Here is a 15041-nt window from a genome sequence, read left to right as displayed (position 1 = left end):
CTACAGCACAGATGTAAGCTATACGGAAACAGTGGTTCACAGGTTGTGGGGAAGGAAGGACGTAAAATTATACAGCTGCAGAGTCCCCGCCTTTATTGGGAAGTGGTACAAAATTATGATTTAAAAATGGGCAAGAGATCTACAAAGACATTTCAATAAAGGAGGAGATACCGATGGTAAGTGAGCATGTAACAGGATGCTTCCTGTCCTCTGTCACCAGGGAGCTGCAAATTAAAACAACCAGGAGATACCACTGCACACTCACCTATCAGAGTGGCCACAGTCCAGCACGCGGACACCACCAAATGCCGACGGGGATGCAGAGCCACAGGGACTCCCGGTCACCACTGGTGGGAGTGCAGAGGGGTGCAGCCGCGGGGGGAGACAGTTGGGCGGTTTTTTGCAAAACTGTCTTCTGAAGAATGGTAAACATATGCTACCAGAAGTCACGCTCCCTGGTATTTACCCAAAGGAACGGAAAACTTACTTCCACGCAAAAACCTGAACGTGGGGCTTACAGCTGTTTTATTCACCATTGCCAAGGCTTTGAAGCAACAAAGATGTCCTCCGACAGGTGAATTGATAAACTGACAAAAAACAGAGCTCTGAAGCCATGAACAGGAATGGAGGAAGTGTGAATGTGTGTTACTAAGTGAGAGAAGCAATGCCCACTGTCTGATTCCAGCTCCATGACGTTCTGGAAAAGGCCACACTAGGAGACAGGAAAAAGGTCATGGTGTCCGGGGATTTGGGAGGAGGGAAGGAGGGATGAACAGGCAGGGCACAGAGGACTTTCAGGACAGTGAGACTACTCTGTGTGATACTATGGTGGGTCCACATCATCACGTATCTATCAAAACCCACAGGATGTGCCCCACGGAGTGGGAACCCTGATGTCCGTCGTCCGCCGTGGGTTTGGGTGGACACTGGGTCAGCACCAGCTCACGGGTTACAGTGAGGGTGTAATTGTAACGCAGGGGCGGGGTGCTGGGAGCGGCCGAGGGAGCCTGTGCGGAGGCAGTAAATACGTGAGCACTCTCTGGACTTTTTACTCCATTTTGCTGTGAACCAAAACTGCTCTAAAAATAAAGTCTATAATTTTTTTATAAAGGTTAAGGATGCATCATGTAATACCTAGAACAACCACTGCGACAAAAAATGATGCTAAAAAGTATAGCTAAACAGCCAGTAGAAGGGATAAAATAGAAAACAAACATTTGTCCAATTAACCCAAGAGAAGGCAGAACAGAAGGAGCAGGAAAGAAAACCGAGATCAATAAAAAGCAAACAGCAACGTGGAAGAGCTAACCCCCACCCTACCAAGAAACACAGTACACAGAAAGGGAGTCCAGAGGAAATAATACCCACATTACATAGAGCCTTTCAGGAACCAGAGAAGAAAGTACGTTTTGTCATGTTTCCATGTGGGGGTTAACAGAACGTGCTGGAAGTTGAGTTTCTTCTCCATTGTCTGAATGATCTGACGCAACGTTGGCAGTTTCTTAAAAAGTGAAACACACTGGTCATGGCCACCAGCAACATCCGTCCTCGGTGCCACCCAACACGCCTTCAGGGACACGTCCACGGTCAGACTCGTGAGACGCTTACGGCCGCTGAACCCCAATCTGGGAACTGTGCAAACGCCCATCAGCAGGCAGGTTAGGGGACGCGCTGTGGACACACCCACAAAGTGGAACGCTACTCAGCAACACGAAAGGAAACCACTGATCGCGTGAATCCAGAACACGCGAGGCTGAGCGGAAGAACCCACTCGCAAAGGAGCACATGCCACAGGACGTCTCGCTGGGAAACTCGTGGAGAGGAGAGGACACGGCTTTGTGACGGCGTGTGCAGGCTGACTTGAAAAGAGGCACAGGCTGGCTGGCGTAGCTCAGTGGAGTGAGCGCGGGCTGTGAACCAAATTGTCGCAGGTTCGATTCCCAGCCAGGGCACGTGCCTGGGTTGCAGGCCATGACCCCCAGCAATCGCACACTGATGTTTCTCTCTCTCTCTCTCCCTCGTTCCCTCTCTAAAAATAAATAAATAAAATCTTAAAAAAAAAAGAGGCACAGAGAACTTCTCTGGGGTGCTGGCAATGTCTTTGGTCTCAATTGGGGCACACTTCTATCAAAGCCATCAATCACCCTGGGCAATTTCACGCGTGTGTGTCTCACGGCTGTTCCACCGGACGTGGACGCCTGTGGGTCCTGCCTGGTCCCGTAAGTGCCCGGAGGCAGGGGGCGCTCCGAATGCCCGCCTCCTTGAGGTGCCGGCAGGAACGTCCAGAGGTCGTCATCGTCTTCACTGCACCAGGTTCTCGGGTCGTGACACTCGGGTTCCGGTGTTCGTGTGGGCCACCCACACGGAGCGCAGGGAGGGTCCGAGTGATGCTGTGTCTGTGGGCTGGACCACCCCACAGGGGGCAAGAACACACACTTCCACGAAGGCACAGGAGACAAAAAGGGAAGAGCCCCCCAGGCATCACGGGAGGACCGTTAGCTCTCATTTCCTACACCGCACCCTATCTGTTTTAAAAATAAGGCAAGCCAGGATGACGAAGGCTATGATTAGAAAGCTGTCTGCCGTGAAGTTTCACTAAAAATAGGGACTATTATTAAGAAGCTGCATTATCGCTCACACACAACGTGCCGGTGCTCCCACTTCAAGCATTAGCTTCTCTTGCAAGTGAAAACCGAGCCAGCAGCTCGTGCGTGGGTTTAGCCTTCGGAAGCATCCGTGTTCCACCGAAGCCCAGCAGTTCCGCAGACACAGAGCTGCAGACCTTCACACACGCCTGCAGGCAACTCTAAACGCCAGCCACCCTTCCCTGAGCACCGACCGGGTGGCAGGCGCTGTGCTAAGCATTTTGCATCAATCGCTTCATTCATTAAGAACCACGCGAGGCGCGTATCCGAATCCCTGCTCTGCGGGGGCCACTGAAGCGCTGTGGGGTCGGGAGTTTCCCTGGGCCCATTTCTCCCCCCGGCAGATGCACGAGGGCAGAGGGGTGGCCCTTTGTTCTTATCCTCCCAGTGTCCCAGTCTTCTGCTCTTAGGTTGGGGGCCTCGAAAGCAGGCTGGAGCCGAGGACTTGGGTGCCAGTGGTGTACTTGGGGGTGATCCCAGGAAACCCTTGGAGGGCGTGGGAATTGAGGCAAAGAAGGAAGGCCACAGAGGGGGCGTCAGGGAGAGGGTGGCCGCTGGGGCGGGGTGACTGCTGCCGCTCGTGGCTCTGGGGTCCCTCTGGTCAGTGGCGTAGATGACGCTGGAGAACACGCGGTCCCACCTCGGGGGCCAGGAGGCCAGCCTCTGTGTGTCAGCTCCCTCTGTAGCCAGGAGGACCGGGCTGGGGCGGACGCCCTCCGTGCCCCTGCCTCGCAGACAGGAAGTCCACGGGCAGGCGGGGACTCGCCCTGGCGCTTCAGCAGACATGCCTCTTGTTGTCCCTTCCCTCCAAACCTCACGGCGCCGAGAGACTGGTGTCACTCTGTGTGCTTTGCAGCGCTGTCTGTTAGCAAACCTCTCTGTGGCTCCTGAGATCCGGGGTTGGGGGTGACTGAAACAACCCCCTCCCCCACTGCCCACCCCGCCCACTCAGCCACCTGTGGGGGCCCCATGAGGACGTGGAACCCAGCCCTTCACCCCAAGTCCTACGGGGGCAGAACTCAGTCCTCAAGACAGCCAGAGCCACTCACACTGGCTCTGGCTTCTGTTATGTTCCTTCCCTTAAGGGGCCCCCAGTCCGCCTCCCACTGGTCCTCGCCGGGCTCCAGAGTGTTACAGAGTCCCCTTCACTCTCCCCCCGGGGCCAGTCTGGTACGTTTCCACACGTGGATGGCAGCGGGGTCTCCAGTCTTCCCTCCCCGGAGCCCATCCCTGGGTCGTCCGTCCCTCACTCGGGGGCTTCCTTGCCCCTGGCCCTGCGTTCTGGGTGGTGCCAAGTGGCCAGTGCCCTCTTTCTTCTTCTGGAATTCCGTCCTCGGCTCTCAGGGCCCAGTCCATAGTCCCTCCTGCTCCCTGCCTCCCTCCTTGGTGAGCTCATCCAGCCCCACAGCTACACACATGTCCCACCCCTGCGTCACACCCCCAGCTGAGGGGGAGCTCCAGGCTCCTCTCGACCTGTCTCCTCAACATTGACCTTCAACAGCCAAACCACGTCCAGCACGTCCCAAACCGGGCTCCTCTCCCCTCTATGTGCCTGCGCCGCCCTCAGCGCCACCCTCACGGGGAGGGGGTGTCACTCCACTCTTTCAGTGGCTCAGGCCGGACCCCGGAGGCTTCTCTGACTCATCTGTCTTTCCTGTGTCTCTTCTGCTCGGGAAATAACCTTGACTCTTCCTTCACAAGATGCCAGAATCTGGCCACTCCTCACCACCTCCACGGCCTCCTCCTCCCCCTTCTGGCATGGCCTCTATGTGGACCCGCACGGTCACCTGTGATCTGCCCCCAGCATCCCCTGACCTCACGTCCAAATGTTCGAGCTCCCAGTAGCCAGAGTGGAGGACGCCCGGGGGGCAGCCCAGCATCCAGTGAGGACCCAGGGTGAGAGGGGTCATGCCTCAGCAGCAGGACTGAGCTTCCTCCACAACCGTCCGGGCAACCTTGAAACCAGGTCCCAGAGGCATCAGACTGACGGGCGAGGGACCCAGCTGCCTACCAGGGCAGAGCCTGCACTCTTTTAATGAGGGAAACACGACCCAGACGACCAACAGTATGACAAAAAATGCAAACACGGATCCATGCAAAGAGATGAAGACAAGCATCCCTGAGTGGAGAAAGCAAAAGCGCCAGCAGTGTATCACGAGCTCCTCCGTGAAGGCGGAAGCGGCACGGAGAACGGGGTGGGGACGGGAAGAGTCCAGCGGTCAGGCGCCTGCGCTGCTGGGAGCGCAGAGACTGTGACGACCGAGGATCCGTAACGTAAAGCCAAGAGCAGCCACAAAGAAACACAGTAACGGAGTGGAGGTCACAAACTGAGAGTGGAGAAAAAATGGAACGAAGAAATCCTCACTATCCCCCTGGCTGGCATAGCTCAGTGGATTGAGCACGGGCTGTGAACCAAAGTGTCGCAGGTTCGATTCCCAGTCAGGGCACATGCCTGGGTTGCAGACCATGGCCCCCAGCAACTGCACATCGATGTTTGATGTTTCTCTCTCTCTCTCTCTCTCTCTCTCTCTGTCTCTCTCCTTCCCTTCCCTCTCTAAAAATAAAATATTTAAAAAAAGAGAAATCCTCACTATCCAAAAGGCATAGGAAAACAGAGAAAAATATCAAAAAAGGATGAATGAGACAGGTAGAGAAATGAATAGCCAGGTAATAGATTTAAATTCAACCATATGGGTAATTGCCTTTAATGTAAATGGTGAAAAATTCCAATTAAAAACTGGAATTGCCAGCATCGATAAAAGCTGCCCGTCAGAAGTCCAGTTCAAATGTAAAGACGCAGATACACTAGAAGTAAAAAGATGGGGAGGTATACAACACGGGAGCCCTGCACATAAGGAAGCCGGAGTGGCCATATTTATGTGAGATAAACAGCACTGTAAAACAAGGAATAGTGTGTACTGAGGATAAGGGGCAAATTCCGTCAGGATAGAGGCGTAGATCCCTCAGGAAGACACCACAACCCTAAATAAGTGTGTGCCCAACAACAGAAATTGAAAATGCATGAAGCCAAAACTGAGAGAACTGGGAAAAGAAAGAAACACACCCACAATATAGTGGATATTTCAAGCTCATCTTTCAGCAATCGGTAGAACAAGCAGACAAAAATTAGTGAAGGTGTAGGATGCTTAAACCACACTATCAACAGACTTGACCTAACAGCAGAATAGGCAGTCACCACGATATACCGTGTACCTCAAAAAATTAAAAAAAAAATGACTCAAGTTATACAGGGTTTACTTTTGATCACAACAGAATTACTAGAAACCAACAGCAGAAAGATAACTGGAAAATACCCAAATATCTGAAAATGTCACAGTATACTTCTAAATAGCAAATGGAGTATAGAAGGAACTACAAGGTAAATTAGAAAATATTCTGAACTGAGTAAAACTGAAAACACAGCATGCCAGAATTTATGAGCTGCAGCTAAAGGATGCATAGAGGGAGATCTGTAGTTTTATTTTTTATTTTTTTAAAGATTTTATTTATTTATTTTTAGAGAGGAAAGGGAGGGAGAAAGAGAGAGAGAGAGGAACATCAATGTGTGGTTTCTGAGGGCTGTGGCCTGCAACCCAGGCATGTGCCCTAACTGGGAATCGAACCTGCAACACTTTGGTTCACAGCCCGAGCTCAATCCACTGAGCTACATCAGCCAGGCCTGTAGTTTTAAATTTTATCAAAAAGGAGGGGGAGGGTGGGAGCAAGGGAGGGAGGTGGGTTTGGCTGGGGTGTCGGGGAGTGGTGGCAGGAATATGCGGACAACTGTAATTGAACAACAATAAAATAATTTTAAAAAAGGAGAAAGGTCTAAAATCAGTGATTCAAGTAAGCTTCCACTTTTATTAGATAGAAGGAGAAGAGCAGATTAGCCCTGGAGCGAATTAGAAGGAAGGGAATAAAAAAGGTAAGAGGGGAAATCAATGACACAGGAAAGCAAATAGAGAAGACCAATGAAACCCAAAGCTGGATCTTTCAAAAAAGAAATCAGTAAGATTTATAAATGTCTACTTAGACTGATTAACTTAAAAGAGAGATGATATAAATTACTAATATCTTGGATGAAAGCAAGGATTTCACTATAATCCTGTGGATACAAGAAAGATCATAAGGACATATTTCAAACTCCGTCCTGCCAATAAATTCTTAGATGAAATGGACACAATCTCTTAAAATGAATCCCCAAATAAGTACAAAACCTGAGTACACCTGTCTATTAAAGAAATCGCCCTGTCTCAGCTGTTGAACGCTGTCCAGCAAAGCGGAAAGTCCTGGGCTCCGATACCCGGTCAGAGCACATGTCTGCACCACAGGCCAAGGCAACTGACTGGTGTTTCTCTCACACATCACTGTTTCTCTCCCTCCCCTTCTCCCTGTTTTCCCTTCTCTCTAAAATTTAAAAAAAAATTGAACTCAAAATTTAAAACCTTCCCTCAAAGAAACTCCAAGCACAGATGGATTCACTGGGTATTCTATTAAGCTCTTAAGGTAGAAATAAGGCCAACTCTATACAAACTCTCCCAGAAAAATTGCTTGTCTCTCATTGTTCTTTTGAACTAAACTCCATGTTTAGTTCTTTTTCTGGGGTTTTGTTCTGTTCTTTCATTTGCACCATATTCCTTTGTCTCCTCAATTTGGCAGCCTCTCTGTGTTTGTTTCTGTGTATTAGATAGAGCTGCTTTGACTCCCTGTCTTAGCAGCGTGGCCTATTGTAGAAAAGCGTACCATTTAAGTTGGATGGGGCGGAGACTCAGGTAATTGCCAGGGCGGGACAACCTGTGTTACCACTTTGTGGCTCTGGGTGGAGAAGAGCTCAGACAGGGGACAATGCTGCTGTCTGGGAGGAAGCTGTCTCCCAGGAGTACAGAGTCCCAAACAAGATGGACCCAAAGAGGACCACACCAAGGCACATCATAATTAAAGTGCCAAAGGTTAAAGATAAAGAGAGAATGTTAAAAGCAACAAGAGAAAAGGAAACCGTCACTTACAAAGGAGTTCCTATAAGACTGTCAGCTGATTTCTCAAAAGAAACTTTGCAGGCTAGAAGGGACTGGCAAGAAGTATTCAAAGTCATGGAAGGCAAGGACCTACATCCAAGATTCCTCTATCCAGCGAGGCTAATATTTAGAATGAAAGGCAGATAAAATGCTTCCCAGACAAGGTAAAGCTAAAGGAGTTCATCATCGCTGAACCGTTACTATATGAAATATAGAAGTATGAAACATACTATATGAAAAAAAGAAGATCAAAGCTGTGAACATTAAAATGGCAACAAATTCACAACTATCAAAAACTGAATCTAAAAAAACAAACCAAGCAAACAACCAGAACAGGAAGAGAATCACAGAAATGGAGATCATTTGGATCACAGAAATGGAGATCAAATGGAGATCAGCGGGGAGGGGGAAGGGGGAGGATGGGAGAAAAGGTACCGGGAATGAGAAGCATACATTGGTAGGTACAGAGCACACAGGGGGAGGGTAAGAATAGTACAGGAAATGTAGAAGCCCAAGAACTTACATGCACGACCATAGACATGAACTAAGGGGCGGGACTGCTGGAGGGAAGGGGGGTACTGGCTAGAAGGGGGCAAAGGGAGAAAAATTGGGACAATTGTAATAGCATAATCAATAAAATACATATTTTTAAAAACTGTCCCAGAAAAAACATGAGGCAGCCTGGGAACACTCCCTGGTTCATTGTATAAGGCCAGGCGAACATCATAAGAAAAAAACTGTAGACCAATATCCCTCATAAACTTCACACAATATTTGCAAATTGAATCCAGAACAAAAAGAAAATGCACCATAGCTAAATGGGGTTTGTACTAGGAATGTAAGATTAGTTTAATGATGTAAAAATCTGTCAGTTAAATTCACTATTCATAGGACGGAGGAGAAAAAAACCCCACATGATTCTCTCAATAGAGGCAAAAAAAACACTTGACAAAATTCAACATCAATTTATAATGAAGACTCTCAAATAAATTAGGAATAGAAAGAAAAAAAGCCCTCAACCTGATAAAGGACATCTAAAGAAAATTACAGCTGAAGTCATAATTGTTGTTGAAAGACTCCACAGGTTCCTCCGCCACTGAGTGCAGAGCAAGGACCTCTGCTCTCACACCTTCCAGCCTTCTATGGGCCAGGTGTCCTGGCGAGTACAGCAAGGCAAGACAAAGAAATAAAAAGCATCCAGAAGAAAGAGCAAGAAGCAGTTCTCTACAGGCAGAGGTAAAAAAATCAGGAAATCCATAAAAAGGCATTAGACCTAACAAGCGATAGTTTAGCTAGGTCAATGTACGATAGCAATTATGTTTCTATAAACCAAAAATGATCAGAAATGAAAATTCAAAAATCCATGGACAATAGCATGAAAAATATAAAATACTTAGTAATAAATGTATCAACAAATATTAAGAACTTCACACTGACAACTATAGCATACTATTGACAGGCATTAAAAGAAACCTACATGAAAGATACCCCATAGGCATGGGTCAGAAGACTGAACATTAAGATAGTAATTCTTCCCAAATTTAATCCTATATATTTAATCCAATTTCCATCAAAATCCCAGTCGACTTTTCTTTTGGTAGCAACGGACAGACTGATTCTAAAATTCATTTGTAAATAAAAGGAACTTGGAATAAGCAAAACGTTTCTGAAAAAGAAGAGAAACGCCTGGACTTGCATTTTCTGAATCCAAGACTTACTATATAAGCCCTGGCTGGTGTAGCTCGGGCTGCGAACTAAAGTGTCGAAGGTTCGATTCCTAGTCAGGGCACATGCCTGGGTTGCAGGCCACGGCCCCCAGCAACCGCACATTGATGTTTCTCTCTCTCTATCTCCCCCCCTTCCCTCTCTAAGAATAAATAAATAAAATCTTAAAAAAAAGACTCACTATATAAATCTACAGTAATCAAGATGGCATGACATTGCTCTAAGGACAGACATGGAGGTTAATGCACCAGAACAGCGAGTCCTGAGAAAGACTCGTACATATACGGTCAACTGATTTTTGACAAAGGTGTCACAACAATTCGATGTGGAAAAAGATCGTCTTTTCAACGAACGCTCTGGAGGGAATGGGTGTTTGCACAGAGAACAGGAACCTCAGGTCTTTCCTCTCCCATTTGAAGGTGGGCTGGACTTACAAGGCCAGAATGGGGGACACTCCATACAGGCTTCTCAAGAATGCCAAGTTCCTGACAGCAAGGGAAGTCTGAGAACCGTGAGCGCGGAGAAGCCTGGGGAGACGGAATGACGGGTGGCTATGTGGGCACGTGGGCTGTCTGCTGGGACGGAAAAGGCACGTCAGGGAAAAACAGGTGAAATCCCCAAAAAGCACAGGGTTTAGTTAATGATAATGTGAAAAACTTATGATTAAGTCAAGGGATTAATAAGCTTTTTATGTTCAACAGTATTTTTGCAGTAGAAAAAGCTAAAATTCATTTTCTATTCTAAATGTACTCTCAGGAGAACAGAATTGTTTTCTTTTTGAACCCCCACCTGAGGACATGCTGACTGATGTCAGGCTGAGGGGTAGGAAGGGGGAGAGAGAGGAAGGGAAACATCGATGCGGGAGACGTGGGTGGGGTGCCTCTCGCACGCACCCTGGCTGGGCACCGAACCCGGAACGCAGGCATGTGCCCTGACTGGGAATCGAACCACAGACCTTCTGGTGTACGGGACGATGCCCCAGCCCACTGAGCCACACCAGCCAGGGCCTGACTTGTTTTCCTGAAGAGCTACTCAAGCAGAAAAGCCATGTAAAGCAACCGGTGCTCCTGGGTAAACATCATCACCTTAGAAACCAGAGGCGGGCCCAGAGTCCTCAGCGTCCACCTGGCAGGCTACCGGTGGTTTCAAAATCCTGCTCTGTGGCCGTCAAGCTCATGAAAATTAAAATTGCATGAGCATTAAATTTGGAAAGGGAAAAAAACCCCTCCGCTCTTGCCTCACACCGCACACAAAAATGAACTCACAATGGGTCACAGACCTGTAAAAAGCTACAACTATAAAACTGCTAGAAAAGACATATGAGAAAACTTCCTAATTATGGAATAAACTAAGATTTCTTAGGACACAGATAGAAGCACAAACCAAAAAGGGATAAATTGATAACTTAGGCCTAATCCAAGGTTAAGATGGCTGCTGATTAGTTAAGAGACACTAATAAGACAACGAAAAGGCAACCTGCAGACTGGGAGAAAATATTATAATGCACAGGCGACAAAGGGGGTGCGCCCCAGATACACCGGGGACACTCACAGCTCAGCAACAAGAGGGAAGCAGCCGCCGCCGGCACCGAATCAGGAGGGTTTGAGCACACGCTTCACTGAAGAATGATTATGAATGACCAGCAAATACTCTGAAGACACTCACCGTCATGAACCACTAGGAAAACACGAATGAAAACCTAACGCAATTCCACCGCACACCGTCAGAACGAGTAACATGAAGACTGCTGCTACCAAGTGCTGGGGAACCAGTGGAACATCTGGGACCCCCTCCCCCGCACTGTGTGGGTGGGAATGCAAATGGGTGGAGCTACTTTGGAAAAACCGATACGCAATTTTAAGAAATAAAGTGAAACATGTGCTTCACCGTACGACCCAGCAGTCCCATGGAAAGGAAAACACGTCCTCACACACGTTCTCACGGCAGCCTGGTCCAGAAAGCCCCGGACTGGGGACAGCCCAGACGCCCTTCCGCAGGTGGCTGCATGACCCAGCCGGGGTCCTTCCCCCCACGGAACAGCCTCCCCAGGGAAGCGGACTGACCTACCGACACACGCAGCACCCAGGCGAGGGGAGACGAGCACGCAGTGTGCGATTTCTTTGATCTGATTCCCTTCAAAAGACAGATCTCGTCCGCGGTGTCGGAAAGCAGGTGGGTTGCTGATGGAGGGGGTCAGTGGGAGGGGGCACGAGAGACCTTTTCCAGGTGATGTAAATGCCGTGTGTCTTAGTTTTGGTGCCAGTTACAGGGGTGTCTAAATTTTCCAAAGCTCATCAACATACATGCTCCGATAGGAGCGCTGGCCTATGCATGAGGCTTACGTAAGTGACAGGGAAAGAGGGCCCAAGAGGAAATGGGAGTTTAAAGCAGTAGTGCCACTGACTGACAGAGACATCCCGGGGGCGGCCGGCTGCAAACGGCCCACCTCTGTGGCTCACGGTCTCAACGGGCAGGCCGGGCTCGGCCCGAGGGAGGACACGAGTGGACTATCGCCCAGTGTCTGCTCAGTCCTCGGAGAGAGGGTGGGGGGGTCCCTCAGCGGTCGTCAGGAGCAGAGTGTGAGGTTGTCTCTGCGGCTGCGTGTGGCTTTAGGGCCTGCAGGAGCGGGGCCTTTAAATGCTAATGCGCAACTAAGAGAGATTCATCCCGCGGGCAGCCTGGAGCCTTCCGCTCTTCTTTTAATCGTTAGGATGGTGGCAGGGCCTTACCGGAGAGCTGCTTGACGGCCACGGGTCTCACTTTGTAGGGCGTGCTGCAAGAGAGAAGACAGTGCACCGTGAGAGGCTGCCGGAGTCGGGCGCGGCCCGTCTGGTCCCCGAGATAAGCTGCCGGGTGAATTAGAATTCAGGGGATTAGGTGTGTGTATGTTTTTTCAAATTAGTTCCTTCGGCTGTTCTGCTGACGCTCTTCGTTCAGAAGAATTCTAAATAGTTTCAGCGGATGAGTGAAATGATGAACTTCCCTATCATGTTCCTATTGGGCCAATGACACCAATCTGGTCCTCAGTGCCACTGTGGCTACTTGGGCGTGGCGTCCAGCTGGGGTGGCGGGGACTCCGCCAGAACCGCCCACGTCTGCCCCAGCCGTTGACCAGGGCGGGAGGGCTCTCTGTCCTCTCCTCTCCTGGTGGCTGCATCTCCCGAGGGCGCCCCAGAGGACGGGGCCAAGAGCTCCGTTGAAAATACACTGGCATCTTGGTGATGCCACCTCAGAAATCATGAGACCCAGACAGGATGGGGGAGAGACTACCGGTGACATTCAAGACCGATGAAAGGTCAGTTGCTGATGTACAAGGACCTCTGGGCAAAGGGACAGGAAAAGACAATTAAGCCCATGGAAAGTAGGCAAAGGATGGAAAGAAGCAATAGCTATTAATAGTAAAAAAACAAAAAAAAAAAAGAAGGAAGCAAGGAAGACTAACCTTAAGAAAAATGCCACCAGGCCCAGGGAAGCGGGCTCTCATGAGTGTCGCTGGAGCAAGTGTGGCCTGCCACGGCCCTGGGGAAAGCAAGCCAGTGACCCCAACCAGAGTTGAAGGCACAGAACCCTCTGTGGATGTGGGGGCAGGTGCAGCCTGAGCCGTGGCTGGAGACAAAGCCGAAGCTGTCCCAGGGTGGGCACACCACAAGGAGGCGGGGGCCTCAGGAAGAGACAGTGCTGCTGAGGAAATCGGAGGCAGCGGGGACAGAGAGAGACCCGAGATGACATGGATGGAGTCCAGGGAAGGAGCCAGAGGCCGAGTCCGCAGGAGCGAGGCAGGCCTGCTGAGCACCGGGCGGTGTGGCCGCCACGCACTCACGGGGTTGCCAGGAGCCAGAGCAGACTCCACGGCTCGTGACAGCAATCCGTGGTCGCAGCACGTGAGGTTGGGAACGGACAAAGGGTCAGTGCACTCGGACATCTGCGGAGGGCATTGGCTCTCCGCTCTCACTGGGTCATTCCTCCCCTCGGTGACTGGCTCACCGAGGGCTCCCCGTGAGCAGGTCCCGGCGATGGAAAGGCGAGCACGACAACACGCTGCCGTCCTCCCGGGACTGCCCTCCACATTTGAGTGCAGGTTGAAAGGACGTGTCTGGCCATGGTCTGGAAGGCTGGCTGGCATGGAAACGCTGTGGGCTGTCTCCACAGGGGACAGATGCTGCATTAGCTGCCCCAGGGAGGGCCACTCAGTGCTTAAAGATGACCTGGAGGGATGCCGTGGGGAACAAGGCTGGCTCCACAGAGGGATGGGGGTGGGGAGAGACAGAGACGGGTGTCCTGGCTGAGGACAGACGCCCCGTGGACAGGACTCAGGAGCGGACTCAGGCAGGGGCCCTTCCATCGCCACACAATCCCGAACGGACCCCGACACTCCCCGCAGAGCCATCGCAGCCGTGAAAGCACGCACCTCTCGTGGGTGACCTGGGGAACGGGAACCTGAACTGGTGGCTGGAGCAACAGTGGGCGTGGGGCCGGGCAGTGAGCCCGAACGTGCCAAGCAGCCACAGGGACCTTCCAGGCTCGTGACCCACAGGTGCTGGCATTGAGTTTCGGGCTCCCCGAGATTCCTCCGGGCTCCCTGACCCCCATCCTGACTTGGAACAGCGGGGCCGCCAGGACTGAATGGGCTCCTGGCTCATCTACCACCAGCAGCCTCTCGTCTTGCTCTTCCTCAGCAACCAAACCGATGCAGACTACGCTCGGGATCCACTGGCCTTGAACTTCTATGGTGTTCGTCTGTTTGGAAAACACTACCGCCTGGGCGCCCTCTTTTCAAATACGCTGAGTGGGGAAGGCGCCCCGCTGGGACCCAGGGGGCCCGTCTCCCAGGCTGGGGGACGGCCGAGCACGCCACCTTCGCAGGTGCACAGCCCCTCGTCCACCAGAACGCTGCACATGTGACACCTTGGCTGGACTGGGAAACCAAAGGGAGGCTTGTGCGAGGGCACACGGGCCGTGGCCCTCTGGATCCCTCCTCTCTCCACACCCCAGTTCTTCTCATGCCCTGTGAGCCTCTGTTTCCCTCCTCGGAGGAGGCCTTGAAGCCACTGCTGCAGAAACGGAGGGGGGGGGGCGTTGTCCAGAAGCAACACCTTGGTCGGCTGGCGACCAGGGGGTCCAGAATGGTCCCCATCCAGAAATGAGCATGGGGCTGAGCGGCTGGCTCAAGGTCCCTCCGAGCGTTGTCGGGACAACACTGGGAAGCGTCTCTTTGTACTTGCTGGTCGCCAGGGATCAGCGTTGCTTGGTAATCCGTCACCGGTCTAACTTGCTCCCCGAGAGATGGACGCCACTCAGCCCGCTGCTAGAAACCAGAGCCCCCGACTGGCGCCAGCAGGCTGCAGGCGCGTCACGACGCTGGTCTGGACCTTCTGTGACCGGAGGGAACAGCCAGGGGCCTGGGGCGGGGAGGGGGCCCTCGGTGGGTTCTTGCCCGCCTGCCCGGGGAAGAGGAGCAGCTGGGCACGGAGCTGCTGGCCGGCACTCAGGTGTCCTCAGAGGGAGGGCGAGTGGCCTGGTGGCAGCGGCGGACCCTGATGCGGTCATGTGTGTGGGCACGGGTGTTTCGAGGAGGAATCGGGCCACTCTGACGGAGGAGTGGATGACCTCCTGCAGCTAACGCACCCTGGAGAACGCCCCGCTGGGGCACGGCACA

General features: G+C 51.5%; 1 protein-coding gene across 4 annotated transcripts in view; it reads right to left on the bottom strand.

Moving 5' to 3' along the window:
• Positions 1-15041, bottom strand: part of PDE9A (phosphodiesterase 9A) — a 90886-nt gene that overhangs the window by 48398 nt on the left and 27447 nt on the right. For all 4 annotated transcript variants that reach the window (XM_036017470.1, XM_036017471.1, XM_036017472.1 and 1 more), the window contains exon 4: positions 12115-12158. In XM_036017470.1, coding sequence (XP_035873363.1) covers positions 12115-12158 — 44 coding nt within the window. The remainder of the gene's footprint in view (positions 1-12114; positions 12159-15041) is intronic.

The sequence above is a fragment of the Phyllostomus discolor genome, chromosome 2 (genome assembly GCF_004126475.2).
Source record: "Phyllostomus discolor isolate MPI-MPIP mPhyDis1 chromosome 2, mPhyDis1.pri.v3, whole genome shotgun sequence".
In the NCBI taxonomy this organism is placed as follows: domain Eukaryota; kingdom Metazoa; phylum Chordata; class Mammalia; order Chiroptera; family Phyllostomidae; genus Phyllostomus; species Phyllostomus discolor.
The sequence above is the reverse complement of the archived record's forward strand: the minus strand, read 5'-3'. Positions and strand labels throughout refer to the sequence as shown.